Below are 15,858 nucleotides of genomic sequence, written 5' to 3'. Positions count from 1 at the left end.
CAGAGTTGTTCTCTCTCGCCCCAGAGGGACGGACCAGAACCAACGGGATGAAATTAATGCAAAAGAAATTCCATCTAAATATCCGGAAGAAGTTCCTGACAGTTAGAGCGGCTCCTCATTGGAACAGGCTTCCTCGTGAGGTGGTGGGTTCTCCATCGTTGGAGATTTTTAAACAGAGGCTGGATTGTCATCTGACAGAGAGGCTGATTCTGTGAAGGCTCAAGGGGGTGGCAGGGGACAGTGGGTGAGTGATAGGGATGTGAGTGTCCTGCATAATGCAGGGGGTTGGAATAGATGACCCAGGAGGTCCCTTCCAACTCTATGATTCTATGATAGTTAACAACAGCTGATGGAGTTCCGTATGAAACCCCTGTTCTTTCTTGAAGTCATCACGTCTGTGAAAACCAAATGCTCGGCTTTTAAAGAATCACACACAGTCGACCTTGGACTTCTATAGCATCTTCATCTTCTATTATTCACGGACACTGTTCTAGCTCGAAGCATCAGGAACTGTTATTCAGATTTCCCCATCTTTTCAAAGAGATATTTGAAGACTCTCGCAAGCCATTGCTTGGTTGAGTCGAGGAACCAAGATAGCCTATGCAAAGGACAGAAATTCCTGGAGGGTTTTCTTTTTTTGGGGGGGGGGGTGTTTGTGGGAGCCAGTGAAGGGCAGAATGTGGGGAAGGAAGTGGGGAACAATGTCATAGAGCCCACCCTCCCATGGAACCTCTTTTTTCCAGGGGAACTGATCTGTCATTGGGTCTCCAGTCATTATTTTGGGAGCCCCCCTGGCCCCACTTGGGGTTGGCAACCCTATGAAGACCAGATCTTGATAGCTTAGACTAAGGGCCTTTACGCACGGGGATCTTTGTTGCAAATTGTTGGCGGAATGAAAAATCGCCATTTAAAATAGTGGAATTCGTCGTTATGCATACCTGCCTTTGTAGTGGAATCAGTTGCGTTTTTTAGCGTTTCCCACAGGCTTCCGGTCTCGGCAGAAATCGCTAGAAAGGAAGCGCTATTGCCAAGCTCGTCCCGCCCCTGGCCGTCAAGCAGCCAATGGGCAGCTGTTAGCATGCTCCCAAACAGCCCCTTTCCCTTTAAGAAAGGTTTAAAAAAAAAAAAAAACAGACCCATAGCAACGAATCTAGGTAGATTCGTTGCAACGGAGAGACCCATCCAGCTGCCTAATGTGAGCTGTCGTTTGATCGTATGATCGTTGCCACGCTGCCTCGAGTGATAAAAAAAAAATCCCCCCCCCTCTCACGGGCCCGATTTTCGGCTGAATTAATGTGTAAAAAATAAAGGGACTTTATTTCAGCAAACGGGCTTTTATGTGGTTTGTGCTTAGTGACTAAAGGTGAAGGACTGAAGCCAGGGAAGCCTCTAAACAGAAAGAGGCTCGCTGGTGCGTTTATCCCCGCTCGCTCGGAGAAAAAAAAATGGCGATCGCTTCGCCGGAAGTTTGGAGGACAGGCTCAGGAGGAGGGACTTTGAAGAAACCGCAACAATGGTAATGCACAGGTCTTTATCGCTAGTGTTACAGATTGTTTGCAAGAGTGTAGCGCTTTCCGGAGGGTGAATCCACTTTTCTGGATTCCCCTGAAAGCGCTACAACGAAGCGCTTTTTGCTGATCGGTTTCAAGAGTGTTGCAGATCGTCTACGATGTCGTGCGTTAAGGCAAATCAATAGCGTTTCCAATTAGCAACCATTGTGCGATTTTGAAGCCGTGCAAAAAGCCCCTAAGGATCCACAGACTCTAGCGGGAAACTTACAACCAAGAGTTTCTATAGAGTGGGCTGGCTGGGAACTGCAGGTTCAAATTTCAGGGCTTCCACAGGGTTCTGGGCCTTCGGTAAACCATTACTGACCTTGATGAGCTAATAGTGTGACTCCGTATAGGGCACCTTCATAGGGAGGGGCCATGGCTCAGTGGCATAGCCTCTGCTTGGCATGCAGAAGGTCCCAGGTTCAATCCCCATCATCTCCAGTAGAAATGACCACAAAGCAGAAGATGTGAAAGACTTCAGCTTTGATCCAGGAGGATCCCCACCACCATCAGTTAAAAGGTCCAGTCAGGAGGGGATGGGAAAGACCTCCACCTGAGACCTGGGAGAGCAGCTGCTGGTCTGAGCAGACAATACTGACCCTGCTGGGCCAAGAAGTCCTTTCAATTACGTAAATAGAAATAATTTGTTATGAAGATCCAATACTTTCTCAAAGAGCAATAAGACAAGTGTATATTTTTAAAGGAAGCAAGTGGCAGAATAAACAACAAAACCTGCTTCATGGGAGATATGTTGCCTAGCAACATCCAAAAGTAATTGGTCTATAAGTGGTTTAAAATGGCGTTTTAAATTCAGGGGGTGTCACCCTGTTGGTCTGAAGCAGCAGAACAAAGTTTGAATCCAGGAGTACCATAAAGACCAACAAAGCTGTATTCAAGGCATAAGCTCAGGGGTAGTCAAACTGCGGCCCTCCAGATGTCTGTGGACTACAATTCCCAGGAGCCCCTGCCAGCATTTGCTGGCAGGGGCTCCTGGGAATTGTAGTCCACAGACATCTGGAGGGCCGCAGTTTGACTACCCCTGCTGTTAGGTGCATGCACGCGGAAGCACATCCCTTGAATAAAAATGGTATTTCAACTGAGCTCAGTTGGAAGGGACCTCCAGGGTCATCTAGTCCAACCCCCTGCAGAATGCATGCCATTCACCACTACCTGCCCACCCACAGTGGCCCTTATTCCATGCCCTCCCCTCCTCTCAGCCCAAAGGAAGCTGGTGCTGATCGGACATGGGAGCCAACATTGGTGGGGGTGAAAGTTTCCATCAAGCACAGCCGACCTATGGGGGAAATGGGGGGTTTTCAAGGTGAGAGACAAACTGAGGTGGTTTGCCCTTGCTTGCCACTGACACAATCCTGGTATTCCTTGGCAGGGAAGCCAACCTCCAGGTAGGACCTGGGGATTCCCCAGAATTCCCCATGGCCTGCATGACCCCTCTCCAGACTACAGAGATCCTCTCCTCTCCAGACTACAGAGATCAGGTCCTCTGGAGGAAAGGGCTGCTTTGGGAGGTGGACTCTGTGGCCTTGGGCCCCACTGACATCCCTGTCCTCCCCAGGCCCCATCCCCAAATCTCCAGGAATTTCCCATCTGGCAACCCTAAATTTCCCATTGGCCAAGGGGTGTCTTACTGGAGGGCAACCTCACGGCCAACAAATCTGAAGTCACCCGAGGTCACGAGATTAATATTACCTTCTTCTGGCAGTCAACATGGCAAGGTTATCTCCGCGTCCTTCGCCCTTCCTAGCAGCTGTGGGGTTACTCACCGGGAGACAGAACGGTGGCTGAAGGTTTGGAGTCTACTTAATGGAAGTGAGCCTCTCTGTGATAGGGTTGCCAACGTCCAGGTGGAGACAGGTGTTCCCCCTGCATTGCCTCTTCTCTGCAGAGGTCATTTGCCAGGCAAGTTTGGAGACTGGTCACTCAGCCCCCCAATAAACATTTTGGCAAAAGCATTTCAAAAGCAATTGCCTTGATGTTAATTTCAGGTACGGATTATTAGAAACGTATGTATATTTGTTGTATATTGATATAACTCTGTGGGGGGTGATATTTGTTCTTTAGAGACTCCTAGTAACCTAGAGTGGGAAGGGGCCATGCAGGCCATCTAGTCCCACCCTCTAATCAAGGCAGGGTCAGCCTCAAGCATCCAGGAGAAGGATCTGTCCAGCTGCTGCTTGAAGACGGCCAGTGAGGGGGAGCTCCCCACCTCCTTAGACAGCCCATTCCACTGCTGAACTAGACTCATGGAATCCTAGAGTGGGAAGGAGCCATTGAGGCCATCTAGTCCCACTCCCTGTTCAGTGCAGGACCATCCTGAAGCATCCAGGGTAAGTGTCTGTCCAGTTGCTGCTTGAAGACCACCAGAGAGGGGGGGGCTCCCCACCTCCTGAGGACCTCCGTGGAGTCTAATGTTATGGTGTCCTCCTGCTCCCGGGGAACTGATTTCTGTCACCTGGAGATGAGCTGTAACTCCAGGAGATCTCCAGGTCCTGCCTGGGGACTGGCATCCCGGCAAACCTCACACTCCAGACCCGCCTCAAATAAACCCGGTTCCTTCCCATGGCATGGCTTCTGATTAACCTGCTCAGAGAGTTATCTCTGGTCTTGGGGCCGGGACAGGGAACACGAATAATCTCCCCGAGGCGCAGGGCCTTGAGAAAGCCCAGCCGGAAGAAACAGGGAGCTATATAGGCCTCTGGACCCCGGTGGCCTTTCCCATTGCCAGCCATGAAACAGCTTCTCCTCCTCGGCATCTTGCTTTCCTCTGCCTTCGGGGAGCAGCTTTTTGTTGGGTGAGTACAGCAGAAGAGGAAGGGGCAGGCAGGAAGAGGATCCAACACAATATTTACTCTCTCTGAACTCTTTTCATGTCTTGTGCCCTTGGCTGAGGAGGGTTTGATCAGGGTGGTGTGAGAGTCAAAGAGCAGTGGCCTCGAGTCTGGGGAACCGGCTTTGATTCCCCGCTCCTCCTCCTCCTCCAGGTGCAGCCAGCTGGGTGACCGTGGTCTAGTCATAGTTTTCTTGGAGCTGTTCTTGCAGAGCAGTTCTCTCAGAGCTCTCTCAGCCCCACCGACCGACCTCATAGGGTGTCTGTTGTGGGGAGAGGAAGGGAAAGGTTTTTGTAAGCCACTCTGGGAGTGAAAAGTGGGGAATTTAAAAAAACAACAGATCTTCTCTCTCTATCCTCACAACAACCCTGCAAGGCAGAGAGAGAGAGAGAGAGAGATGGAAGTTGGACCTCCCATATCTTCCTTACAACAGATCGACGAGAGATGATAACTTGATTGCCTGTGGCCAAAGACCATCACAATCTTACTCATGCAGCATATCATCATTACAAACATGAACATGAAAACCATCTAAAACTTTCAAGAGAGCCTCTTGTGGCGCAGAGTGGGAAGGCAGCAGACATGCAGTCTGAAGCTCTGCCCATGAGGCTGGGAGTTTGATCCCAGCAGCCGGCTCAAGGTTGACTCAGCCTTCCATCCTTCCGAGGTCGGTAAAATGAGGACCCAGCTTGCTGCTGGGGGGTAAACGGTAATGACTGGGGAAGGCACTGGCAAACCCCCCCCCGTATTGAGTCTGCCATGAAAACGCTAGAGGGCGTCACCCCAAGGGTCAGACATGACTCGGTGCTTGCACAGGGGATACCTTTACCTTTAAAACTTTCAAACAAATAAATGCACTGTTGTCTCTTCAGACGAAGCATTTTCCTGGCTGCCAAAGCAAGGAGGCGCAGCAAAAATAGTGTCCAAGAGCCCCTTTCAGACCAACAAAGATTTAGTCCAGGAGTGAATGTGCTTGCACTCGAAAGCTCCCACCTTGACTAAATCTTTGCTGGTCTTAAAGGGGCTCTTGGACTCAATTTTTGTTGTGTTGCTTCAGACCAACACGGCAACCCGCTTGAATCTAAAGCAAAGAGGGATATCCTGTAAGACACAGATGGAGCAACCTCTGAGAGAAGTAGAAAACAACTTCTCAGAGCTTGAAGAAGAAAAAATTAGGCTCACAAAAAGTGCTGAGAGAAATTTGGTTTTGGCCTCCGTACAGAGAGGGCAAGAGAACACGGAGCACAAAGGTTCTTCTGGGATGGGAGCACCACAGATGTACGAAGACGGCATGCTTGGAGGTATTTGGGAGCAATGTCGAGCTAGCGAGGCCATTGGTGTGGCTGGAAACCAGACTGAAGTAAAGGCTGTTCTGAGGAAGGGAAATATTAACCGAGTCGGAGTCCCTTTAATGTGGTCCCTTTAAATCAGTGGTCCCTTTAAATCAGTTTGTGGTCCCTTTAAATCAGTTTGCACTCTGGGGAGAACTGAGGCTGGGAAATTGACTGTCTGCTGAAGCATCTAATCTGAGCACCCACAGCACACGGTTCCCACCTGACTTTCCAAATGTATTTGAGCCACACTCCGCGTCTCTTTCTTCTCCAGAGACCAAGTTCTCCGCGTCAGAGCAGAGAATGAAGACCAGCTCCGCTCACTCAGGGAGCTGGAGCAAAGAGAAGATTTGCAGGTAAGGAAGGACACGGCTCACCTGCATAACATTCAGGGGGACCTACTTACCTGTGGTCAAGAATCACAGCATCCTAGAGTTGGAAGGGGCCATCCAGGCCGTCTAGCTGGCAGGGGCTTCTGGGAATTGTAGTCCATGGACATCTGGAGGGCCGCAGTTTGACTACCCCTGTCCAACCCCCTGCTCAATGCAGGATCAGCCCTAAGCATCCTAAAGCATCCTAGAGGTGGAAGGGGCCATCCAGGCTGTCTAGTCCAGCCCCCAGACAGGGGCTCGAAGGTTTTCTAGGAAGAAACCTCCCCAGGGAAGCATTTTCCATCATCTCGGTGCTCGCTGGCACATCAAATTATCCCAGAAGGCTCCCAAACGGTCGATTCAGGGCAAAGTTGTCTTTTAAGGAACGGCAAAGAAAGCTGGAGTGTACAAACTTTGCTTTGCTTCTCGAAATCAGATTGACTTCTGGCTAGGCCCCGCAAAACCCAGCCGTCCCGTGGACATGAGAGTCCCTTTCCAGGCGCTCCAAGCCGTCAAGGTGTTCTTGGAGTCCGAGGGCATCCCCTACACCGTCATGATAGAAGATCTGCAGGTAAGAGTTCACGTTCTTATTCCCATCCTTGATAACTCGCCCTCGTCCATGTAGGTGACCCAAAGCAGCTGCCGTTATTCTCCTCACCCACATTTTATCCTTGCAATGACCCTAAGAGGTACGTTTCGGCCGAGAGTGTGCCACTGATCCAAGCTCGCACTGTGAGATTCCCTTGCAGAGGTGAGATTCGAACCTGGATCTCCCCGATTACCCAGCCTTTCTAAACTTTTTCACCACTGAGAAACCCCTGAAAGATTCTTCAGAAACCCCAGAAGTGATGCAATCGTCAAGAAACCCCAGAGCTTCACAAAACCCTGGTTGAGAAAACCTGTTCTAGCCGCTAGACCACGCTGTCTCTGTTGTAGTAGCAGCAAGAACCTCTCCCTTCCTGTCCATCACAGGGTCCTCTGGAGCAGGGGTAGTCAACCTGTGGTCCTCCAGATGTTCATGGACTACAATTCCCATGAGCCCCTGCCAGCATTTGCTGGCAGGGGCTCATGGGAATTGTAGTCCATGAACATCTGGAGGACCACAGGTTGATTACCCCTGCTCTGGAGCATCTTCTCATCCTGTCCTCATGCATAGAGGGGGGAACGGAGTCTGTTGGGGGGGGGGGGCTCTTAGGTAGTGTGCTTGGCAAACAGAAGGTCCCCAGTTCAATCCCTGGCATCTCCAGTTCAAAGGAAGTGATGGGAAAAACCTGTAAATGGAGCCCCATTAGAGCTGCTGCCAGTCTGGGTAGACAATATGGTCCTGATGGGTTGATTCAGTAGAAGGCAGCTTCACATGTCCACAGTTAAATATTTTCTTTTGAAGAGGGGCCATCACTCAGTGGCAGAGCCTCTGCTCAGCATTCAGGAAGTCTCAAGTTCAATCCCCGGCTGTGACACCCTGGAGAGCAGCTGCCAGTCTGAGTAGGCAATACCAACCTTGATGGTCCAAGGGTCAGATTCAGTACCAGGGAGCTTCATGTATTCATGAGGTCCGTATCCATTCCATTCGGCCCAGCCCATCAAAGACTTGCGGTTGGTCAATCAGGCCAAGGTGGTTACAAGCTTTCGAGGTGGTGTCCAGAGAATGGGAGCAGGCCAAATAATTACCACCTCTAACCATCTTTTGGGTATGTTTTAAAAACAGGATTTGTTGGATCGTGAAAAGGAAACCATGTTGCTGTCCAGGAAGTCTGAAAGAAGCTCGGGGGAATTCAGCTTCTCCTCCTACCACACCATTGAGGAGGTACTTTATCAGCACGTTCTTCTTGCCCCATTATAGAATTGGGTTGGATTCAGGATTTCAGAGTCAATGGCATGGCAGTTTGACCAAGAAGGCCTCTGTCCACCCAGGGTGCCAAATCTGGGAAATTCCTGGAGGTTTGGGGGTAGAGCTTGAGGAGGGTGGGGTTGGTGGAGGGGAGGGTCTACCGTCATGAACTTCCATGGATTTTTTAAAAGAAGTTTGTGCTGGTTTGTGGATAGAGCAGAAAAGGGGGAATCAAAGAGACTGAGTCCCTTTAAACCCCTGCTTTCTGCTTCCCACAAAAGCTGCAGATAGAGTTGAGTGGTGTGCGGCTCAGCTGTTTCTCACACTTTTTGCAGTTTAAAGAGACCGTGGTCACTTTCCATTGGGTTTGTGGGTCACGAACTGCAAACTGGTTCAGTTTGTGAACAAACCTCTCCGTTCAGTTTGTGCTTTGGCCATGAACTGCATTTTTCCAGTTTTCCCCCATCCCTCGTGAGGTGAACTGCAATGAAGGAGGCCGGGAACACCCAGAGCTAGAAGACCAGCTGGAGATGTCGATGTCAACTCATTGGTTCCCCGTGGGACCCTGATCCGGGCAGAGAGGCGGGACGTAAACTTTTATAAATAAAGCTTTATAAATAAAATAAAGCCAAAACAAGACCCACAAGAGATCCATGGCTCAAGAACTAGCTGTAATCTACTCCTTTCAGATCTACAGCTGGATGGAAGATTTTGAGGCTGAAAACCCGGAACTGGTCAGCTTACTCCAGATTGGACAGAGCTACGAAGGGCGGCCGATTTACGTCCTTAAAGTACGTAACTTGCAGACCAAGGCTCAAGTGGACACAATGGAGCCCTTGGACCCCCCATCCAACTGAGGGGCAAGATATTTGATTTGCTTAATATTGTGACTAGTTTTTTAAGTACTTTTTAACTGAATTGATTGTATCAACATGTTTTAATTGATTTTCACCGCCCTGAGCCGGCTTGCTGGGAAGGTGGTATAATGAATGAATGAATGAATGAATGAATGAATGAATGAATGAATGAATGAATGAATGAATGAAGACATTTTTTCACCTGTAAAAAGGCTCACAACAGAGAGGTTTCCATTTACAAACTGAGTGGGAACAGAAGAAGGGTCATGTATCCCCATTCCTGGTTGGCCTTCCTCTATATTATAGCTACTCTGGGTTATTTTTAAGAGACTGCCAGCATCGAAAGTAGAATCTTGTGCACAGTTACCCATTAACAGAGTGGGACTTACATCTGAGAAGCTATGATGGTACTCTTAGAGTTATTTATTGTAACCCGCCTTTTTATCACCCAAAGGAGTATCAAAGCAGCTTCCAATCGCCTTCCCTTCCTCTCCCTACAACTGACACTCTGTGAGGCAGGTGCAGCTGAGAGAGCCCTGAGAGAACTGTGGCTGGCCCAAGGTCGCCCAGCTGGCTGGGTCACTCTGGTCTCCAGATTAGAAGCTGCCGCTCTTAACGACAGCACCAGGCTGGTCCTCTCAGCCCTTTAGCCCAGATACCCCCATGTGTCAACAGAGTGTACAGACGTAACCACTACATCTGCTTAAGGCTGCCCTCTGTGGTCCAAGAATCTCTCCTCCCTCCGTTGTTTCCTTTGTCAAGCAGGGCAGAGTTTTCCTCTGTTGAGTTCTTCTGTCCATACACAACAGACAGATGGGGGCTGCCTCAGGGACCCTACGTTTGGTGGAAAGGCAACATCAAAATGGCGCAAACTAAAATAATAAAATGTGGCCTTTCATCGTGAAAAAATTGCTGGGCTCTGCATTTTTAATTGTCAAGTTAATTTCTATCCTTCCTTCCTCCCCAAAATGGGAACCCACAGGTCATTCTCCCCTCCCTATGGTTTCTCCTCTCAACAGCCCTGTGAGGTAGGTCAGTGGGAGAGCGTGTGACTGGCCCAAGGTCACCTAGCACACAGTGGGGATTTGAACCTGGGTCTCTCAGATACACTTGATCTGCCAAACTCCGCTGGCATTTGTTTGTCTTTAGCTTTAATCCTGGAAAAGGGATTTCCGTGGGGTTTACTGTCCCAGTAAGCAGAGGGCCCTCTAAGGTTGCCACCTCTGGTTTGGGACATTTCTGGAGAGGTGGGGTTTGGGAAGGGAGGGATCTTAGTGGAGCACAATGCCATAAGCATCCGCTTTTTCCAGGGGAACCGATCTGTGCAGCATAGAGATCAGTTGTAACTCTGGGAAGTTTCCAGGCCCCACCTGGAGGTTGGCAGCCCTCGCAACCCAGAGTCCCCTACCAGGAAGGCCCAAGAGGTCAAAACGGGGGGACCTGTGCAGAGATCAGAAAAACAACGATGCCTTTAGTGAGTTTTCATCAGCTTATCCATCATGCAGAAGAGGCCCAGGGCTCGGATCACCACTGAGCGCGTTGTCGCGGTTGTTGATTTGTCTCGCAGTTCAGCACGGGAGGGGCCGGGCGTCCTGCCATCTGGATCGACACGGGCATTCACTCCCGAGAGTGGATCACGCAGGCCACGGGGCTGTGGACAGCCAGCAAGGTAACGTGGGATCACGCGCGGGCTGCGTTTTGTCAGGCTGAGAACAGCCGCAGAATCGTGCTCCCCAGAAAGAGCTCAGAGCACAGCCCCTTCCCACCGCCCAGTTGTCTGATGGAGTCACCCGGGGAGCTGCTGGTAGTCAATTCTTCACAAAGAAATCTGCATGTCTGATCTCTAACCAGGACCCCCCTTCCTCTTGCAGATTGCCAGGGAATTCGGCAAGGACGCTGCACTGACTGACGTATTGGGCTCCATGGACATTTTCTTGGAGATTGTCACGAATCCAGATGGGTTTGCTTACACACACACCACGGTAAGGTCTTCTGGGAAGGAAAGGCTCTGAGCGGGTCAGGGCCAGATTAGTGACTCCCAGCCCAACAGAGCCCCCTTCTGATGGTGTCTGAGGACACTGAAGGATCAAGTGTTGGAGTGGAGGGACCTCTGGCCTGATCCGACGTGGCTTCTCTTGCTTCTTTATGTCTGGGGCACTGATGCTCTATATTCTGGGTACTTGGGAGGCAAAGAGGGAGGGCTTTCTGGAGTTCTGGCCCCACTGGTGGGCCTCCTGAGGGCACCTGAGCTTTGGCCACTGTGTGACACAAGCCGCTAGACCTCAGTGAGGCATTCACCTCTCCGACTTTATTTCTGCCTCCCCTGCACAATCAGGATTCCTTTTGGCTGCCACCAAAATTTTATCCTTGACTGGTATTCCATCCCAGCCCCTGGAAACCAGTTAGTTTTCAAACTGGGACTCTTGATGCGACGCGAGAGGAGGAAAGGAAGGATGCTGATGCACACGCCCCTCAGTGAGCCGGGTTGATGCCTGTCCTCACTTAATACCTTAATGCCTCTCCTAACTAAAACTACAACGATATAGGCAAGATATCAGGAAAACAATTTTCACAGTCCGAGTAGTTCAGCAGTGGGATAGGCTGCCTAAGGAGGTGGTGAGCTCCCCCTCACTGGCAGTCTTCAAGCAAAGGTTGGATGCACACTTTTCTTGGATGCTTTAGGATGCTTAGGGCTGATCCTGCGTTGAGCAGGGGGTTGGACTAGATGGCCTCCATGGCCCCTTCCCACTCTAGGATTTTAGTTCAGCAGTGGAATAGGCTGCCTAAGGAGGTGGTGAGCTCCCCCTCACTGGCAGTCTTCAAGCAAAGGTTGGATACACACTTTTCTTGGATGCTTTAGGATGCTTAGGGCTAATCCTGCGTTGAGCAGGGGGTGTGACTAGATGGCCTCTATGGCCCCTTCCCACTCTAGGATTCTGTGATTCTATTATTTATATCTGAACCCCGCCCCTGTGTGTGTGTCTCCCTGTTCAGAATCGCATGTGGCGAAAGACCAGATCGATCAACGCGGGATCTTCTTGCGTTGGGGTGGATCCCAACCGGAACTGGGACGCTGGCTTTGGAGGCAAGTGAGTTGCTTCAGGGGGCTCCCCAATTATTAACATCATAAGCGCTGCTTTGATATATTAATCCACAATATGGGACGTACTAACAGGGATCCCAAAGTCAGGCAGGGCAGAATATGCTTCCCATAATTAAATTCTTGTCCTCTCCGGGGAATGGTGGAGGACAGGAAGGCCTGGAGGGTCATTGTCCATGGGGTCGCGATGGGTCGGACACGACTTCGCACCTAACAAATTAAATCCCGTATTAAATGATCAAATATCAGTGGTCAAATTAGGACAACAACACTTTACAGGACAGTTTATACATTCCCACTGTGATGTGTGCTGACCTGGACGAATCAGGCCAGCATAATCTCATCAGATCTCGGACCCCCTCGTTACTACTTAGACGGGAGACCACCAAGGAAATCCAGGGTCCTTTGGCAGAGGTGGGTTCTGGTAATCCACTTCTGGGCGTCTCTTATTCTGTCATTCAAATCATGTGGGTTCCAGCCATGAGAAATGTGCAGCTGCTGAACTAGGTGAACCAGGTTGAGGAAAACGCAAAGGAAGGCATTGACTACTGCAGTGCGTTCCAGGCGGGGCTGCCCTTGAAGACTGCTTAGAAATGGCAGAGAATGCAAAGTAAATTTGTCGGCGTTGGGGTGGGTCCCGGCATCTAACTGGGCTTCCTTCTGGACTCTGCCACAGGTCCCGGAGCCAGCAGCAATCCTTGCGAAGAAACGTACCACGGGCCCTTCCCTCACTCGGAGAGCGAAGTGAAATCCATCGTGGACTTCATCCTTGGCCACGGAAACGTGAAAGCCGTGCTGTCCATCCACAGCTATTCCCAGATGCTGATGTTTCCCTACGGCTACAAGAAAGAGCCGGCTCCTGACCATCAGGAACTGGTAAGAAGTGCTCCCTCGTGACCTCTGACATCTGTCTTACTCCTAGGGCTATTCACAAAGAATCATGGGAACTGTAGTTTGGGGAAGATGCATTTAAGTCTCTGTTACGAATCCGAGGACTTTTCAAATGTGCAGGCACATGTGTTCACATGCATGTTTCAAAAGGTTAGCTCCTTGGGTGTCCCTCGTAAAAGCCGAAGGGAAGGAAGGATATGAATTCAGTGTTAAACGACACCTAATAAAATGGGCACTTATGAAGGGGGCAGAAATGCCATTCCAAGCAACGTTCGTGAAATTCCGAAATTTAAGATATAAAAGTGGCATGAAAAGGGTGGGGGGAAATGTAAGCCAAATAAGAAGCAGGGAAATAAAACTTGGGGTCTTGCGTATCGGACGCGGGAGCAGCTCCCCCTCCTCAAATCTGTCTTTAGAGGCAAGTAAATGCTGCGCTGAAAGGTCTGCAGCTCGGGGGAATCCTCCCCCTTCTTTGGGTCAGCCATGAGGAGGTGAACTGTTAACGCAGCTCTTTAATAACTCACTTCCAGAATGACCTGGCTCGAGAGGCCGTTTCAGCCTTGGAGGACGTCTACGGCACGGTGTACACTTTCGGGAGCACCATCGACACCATCTGTGAGTAATGGGGCTGCGTTTCTGTCCCGTTCACAGCTACCCACGGGGCCCAGGAAGCAGGGAGACAGCTGAGCACCCAGCAAGCCATGAATTGTTCAGGGGACGGGGTTGCCAGCCTCTGGGTAGTGACTGGAGATGTCCTGGGGTTATAACAGATCAACAGACGACAGAGATCAGTTCCCCTGGAGAAAATGGCGGCTTTTGAAGGCGGAGTCTACAGCATGGTGCTGCACTGCCCAAGCAAGCCACGCCCTCCTCAGACTCCTCCCCCAAAATCTCCAGGCAGTTTTGACAGAAGCAGAGCGATCAGTACACGTCAGTCCAGCAGGTGTTGGCTGCCTCATAGGACTCGGTCACCCTCCAGACGCCTCCTGTGGTTTGCCCAGAAGTCCCCAGCCTGCCAGGGGTGCCATCCTCCAGATGCCGCCTGGAAAGCTCCTGGAATGACAACTGGTCTCCAGGGGAGACCTGGAGAAAATGGCAGCTTTGTAGGAGTGAACTCGATGACGTTATGTATTTATTTGATTGATTTGGTTTTCATAACAACCCTCCCAGCAAGCCGGCTGAGGGCGGCGTGCATCATTTCATACGTACAACAGTGGATATAATAAAAACAATGAATTAAAACTAAGTTTAAAATCAATTTGTCAGCCATTTAAAATAATATCCACCTTAGCCGTTCCGGATTTGTACAGCAGCAGTTCACCCGGAACTGGACAGCAGTCTGAGGGGGTCTTTTATACGGAGGGCCCAGAGATGTTATTTGTCTCATGGGCCCCAACCAAAGCCGGGCGGAAGAGCTCCATCTTGCACACCCTATGGAACTACTCTAGTCTGTGGAAGAGTGCTTGCACTCAAAAGCTCCCGCCTTGAATCAATCTTCATTGGTCTTAAAGGTGCCAATGGACTCTATGATTTTATTGTACTCTGGTTCTTGTTGAAGTCGATCTCGCCTCCTTTGGGCCGGGGATAGTGAGCAGGTTTAGGTCAGGTGACCCAAATGACCTCTGGGGGACGTAGCGGAAGTGCTTCTTCAGCATTTTCCGCTGCCGCCTTTTCTTGCAGACCAGGCTGACGGGACGACCATCGACTGGAGCTACGAAAATGGGGTCAAATATTCGTACACGTTCGAGCTGAGGGACACGGGCCGCTACGGCTTCATCCTGCCTGCCGATCAGATCACCCCGACGGCAGAAGAAACCTGGGTGGCGCTCCGGAAGATAATGCAGCACGTCTGGGCCCACTCTTCCTAACCAGACAGGCTCTCATGTGTTGGAATGTGCATGACCTGATAGGTGCTCAATTCAACAGCCCATGAAGAATATCCTACAGGGGCAATTGAAGAGGTGTGAATTTAGCATAGGTAGATTAAGAACTGCTGGATATTTTTCAAATAATTTCCTTCTGTCTTGACTGGCAACACTGGAGACTTCCTGCTCCTTGGATCACACTAACTCCCCGATTGCTTCTAGAACAACAGCCAGTCAGTTAGACTGCTAGACTGCTATCTCCCTCCTCTCTCTTTGCAAAGTTGTTGCTTCTCCTCTTAATAAAACATTTTTATTCTTTAAGCAGCTGGTGCTCTGTTCCTCCTTTCATATATAAACTCTGCCAACACCAGGGAGGGTGATTTATGTAAAGTTGCCAGGTTGGGAAATTTCGGAAGGCTTTGGGGGTGGAGCCAGGAGTGTGTATGTGTGGGCGGGCTGGGGTGAGGAAGGACCTCAGTTGAGCATAATGCGATGGAGTCCACCCTCTAAGGCAGCCATTTTCTCCAGGGGAACCCCCAGGTCCGCCCTGGAGGCTGGCATCCCTATGCATGATTGGTGTGTGTGTGTGTGTGTGGAGGCTGGGATTGTGGCTTCCACTCCTGCCCAAATCCAACATAAAATGCTCCAGGGCGAATGCCCGTCAGTCTGGCTGGTTCTGTTCAGGTCGATGGTGCCCAACCACAGCAAAACAAAACCCAAACCTTCAATTAGACGCTTTTGAATGCAGAGATGCAGGGCTGGTTCTCCGTCCTGACCCATGCCAGAGCACTGGGGTTCTATGCAGGATTTGCGGGGCCTTGGCGGAACACAACTGGCGCTGTCCCACACAACACACAATACCACAAACCCAATGTTCATCAGTAGCTCACTATATACAACTACAAAATAACCACAAAACACAAACACAAATAGTCGGCCCTGAATCCCTAGAAACGTCCCTTTCTTTGGGGAATTGGGACGAAGGAAGACACAGCTGTCGTCCTCACCTTCGTCCTCTTTTCTTCTTGAACCTTGGTGGGATGCACAAGTGCAATGCCCCAATGTCTAAGGGGACCTTCACACTTACGTAGCTTGCGGTCCCCGCGCATAGTCAGTGAGCAATGTGCATGCTCTTTCAGACTATGCATGCTCTTTCTGGCAGACTATGCATGCTCTTTCAGACTATGTGCATGCTCTTTCTGACTATGCATGG

General features: G+C 50.3%; 1 protein-coding gene across 1 annotated transcript; it reads left to right on the top strand.

Moving 5' to 3' along the window:
- The first annotated feature begins 4,195 nt into the window (after nucleotides 1-4,195).
- On the top strand, nucleotides 4,196-14,966 carry LOC143839148 (carboxypeptidase A1-like). Its single transcript, XM_077340973.1, has 11 exons — nucleotides 4,196-4,363; nucleotides 6,005-6,086; nucleotides 6,538-6,672; nucleotides 7,810-7,908; nucleotides 8,622-8,723; nucleotides 10,357-10,458; nucleotides 10,661-10,771; nucleotides 11,784-11,874; nucleotides 12,566-12,765; nucleotides 13,311-13,395; nucleotides 14,461-14,966. The coding sequence occupies exons 1-11, from the start codon at nucleotides 4,299-4,301 to the stop codon at nucleotides 14,646-14,648; spliced, it is 1,260 nt and encodes a 419-aa protein (XP_077197088.1). The 5' UTR covers nucleotides 4,196-4,298; the 3' UTR covers nucleotides 14,649-14,966.
- Nucleotides 14,967-15,858: the final 892 nt, after the last annotated feature.

Source organism: Paroedura picta, chromosome 5 (genome assembly GCF_049243985.1).
Source record: "Paroedura picta isolate Pp20150507F chromosome 5, Ppicta_v3.0, whole genome shotgun sequence".
In the NCBI taxonomy this organism is placed as follows: domain Eukaryota; kingdom Metazoa; phylum Chordata; class Lepidosauria; order Squamata; family Gekkonidae; genus Paroedura; species Paroedura picta.
The sequence above is the reverse complement of the archived record's forward strand: the minus strand, read 5'-3'. Positions and strand labels throughout refer to the sequence as shown.

Bases quoted from the DNA above. Each gene is read 5' to 3' on its own strand.
- LOC143839148 (XM_077340973.1), top strand. From the start codon at position 4,299: ATGAAACAGCTTCTCCTCCTCGGCATCTTGCTTTCCTCTGCCTTCGGG. The intron at 4,364-6,004 runs GTGAGTACAGCA...TTTCTTCTCCAG, and splicing joins GGGGAGCAGCTTTTTGTTGG to AGACCAAGTTCTCCGCGTCA. The intron at 10,772-11,783 runs GTAAGGTCTTCT...CTCCCTGTTCAG, and splicing joins TTGCTTACACACACACCACG to AATCGCATGTGGCGAAAGAC.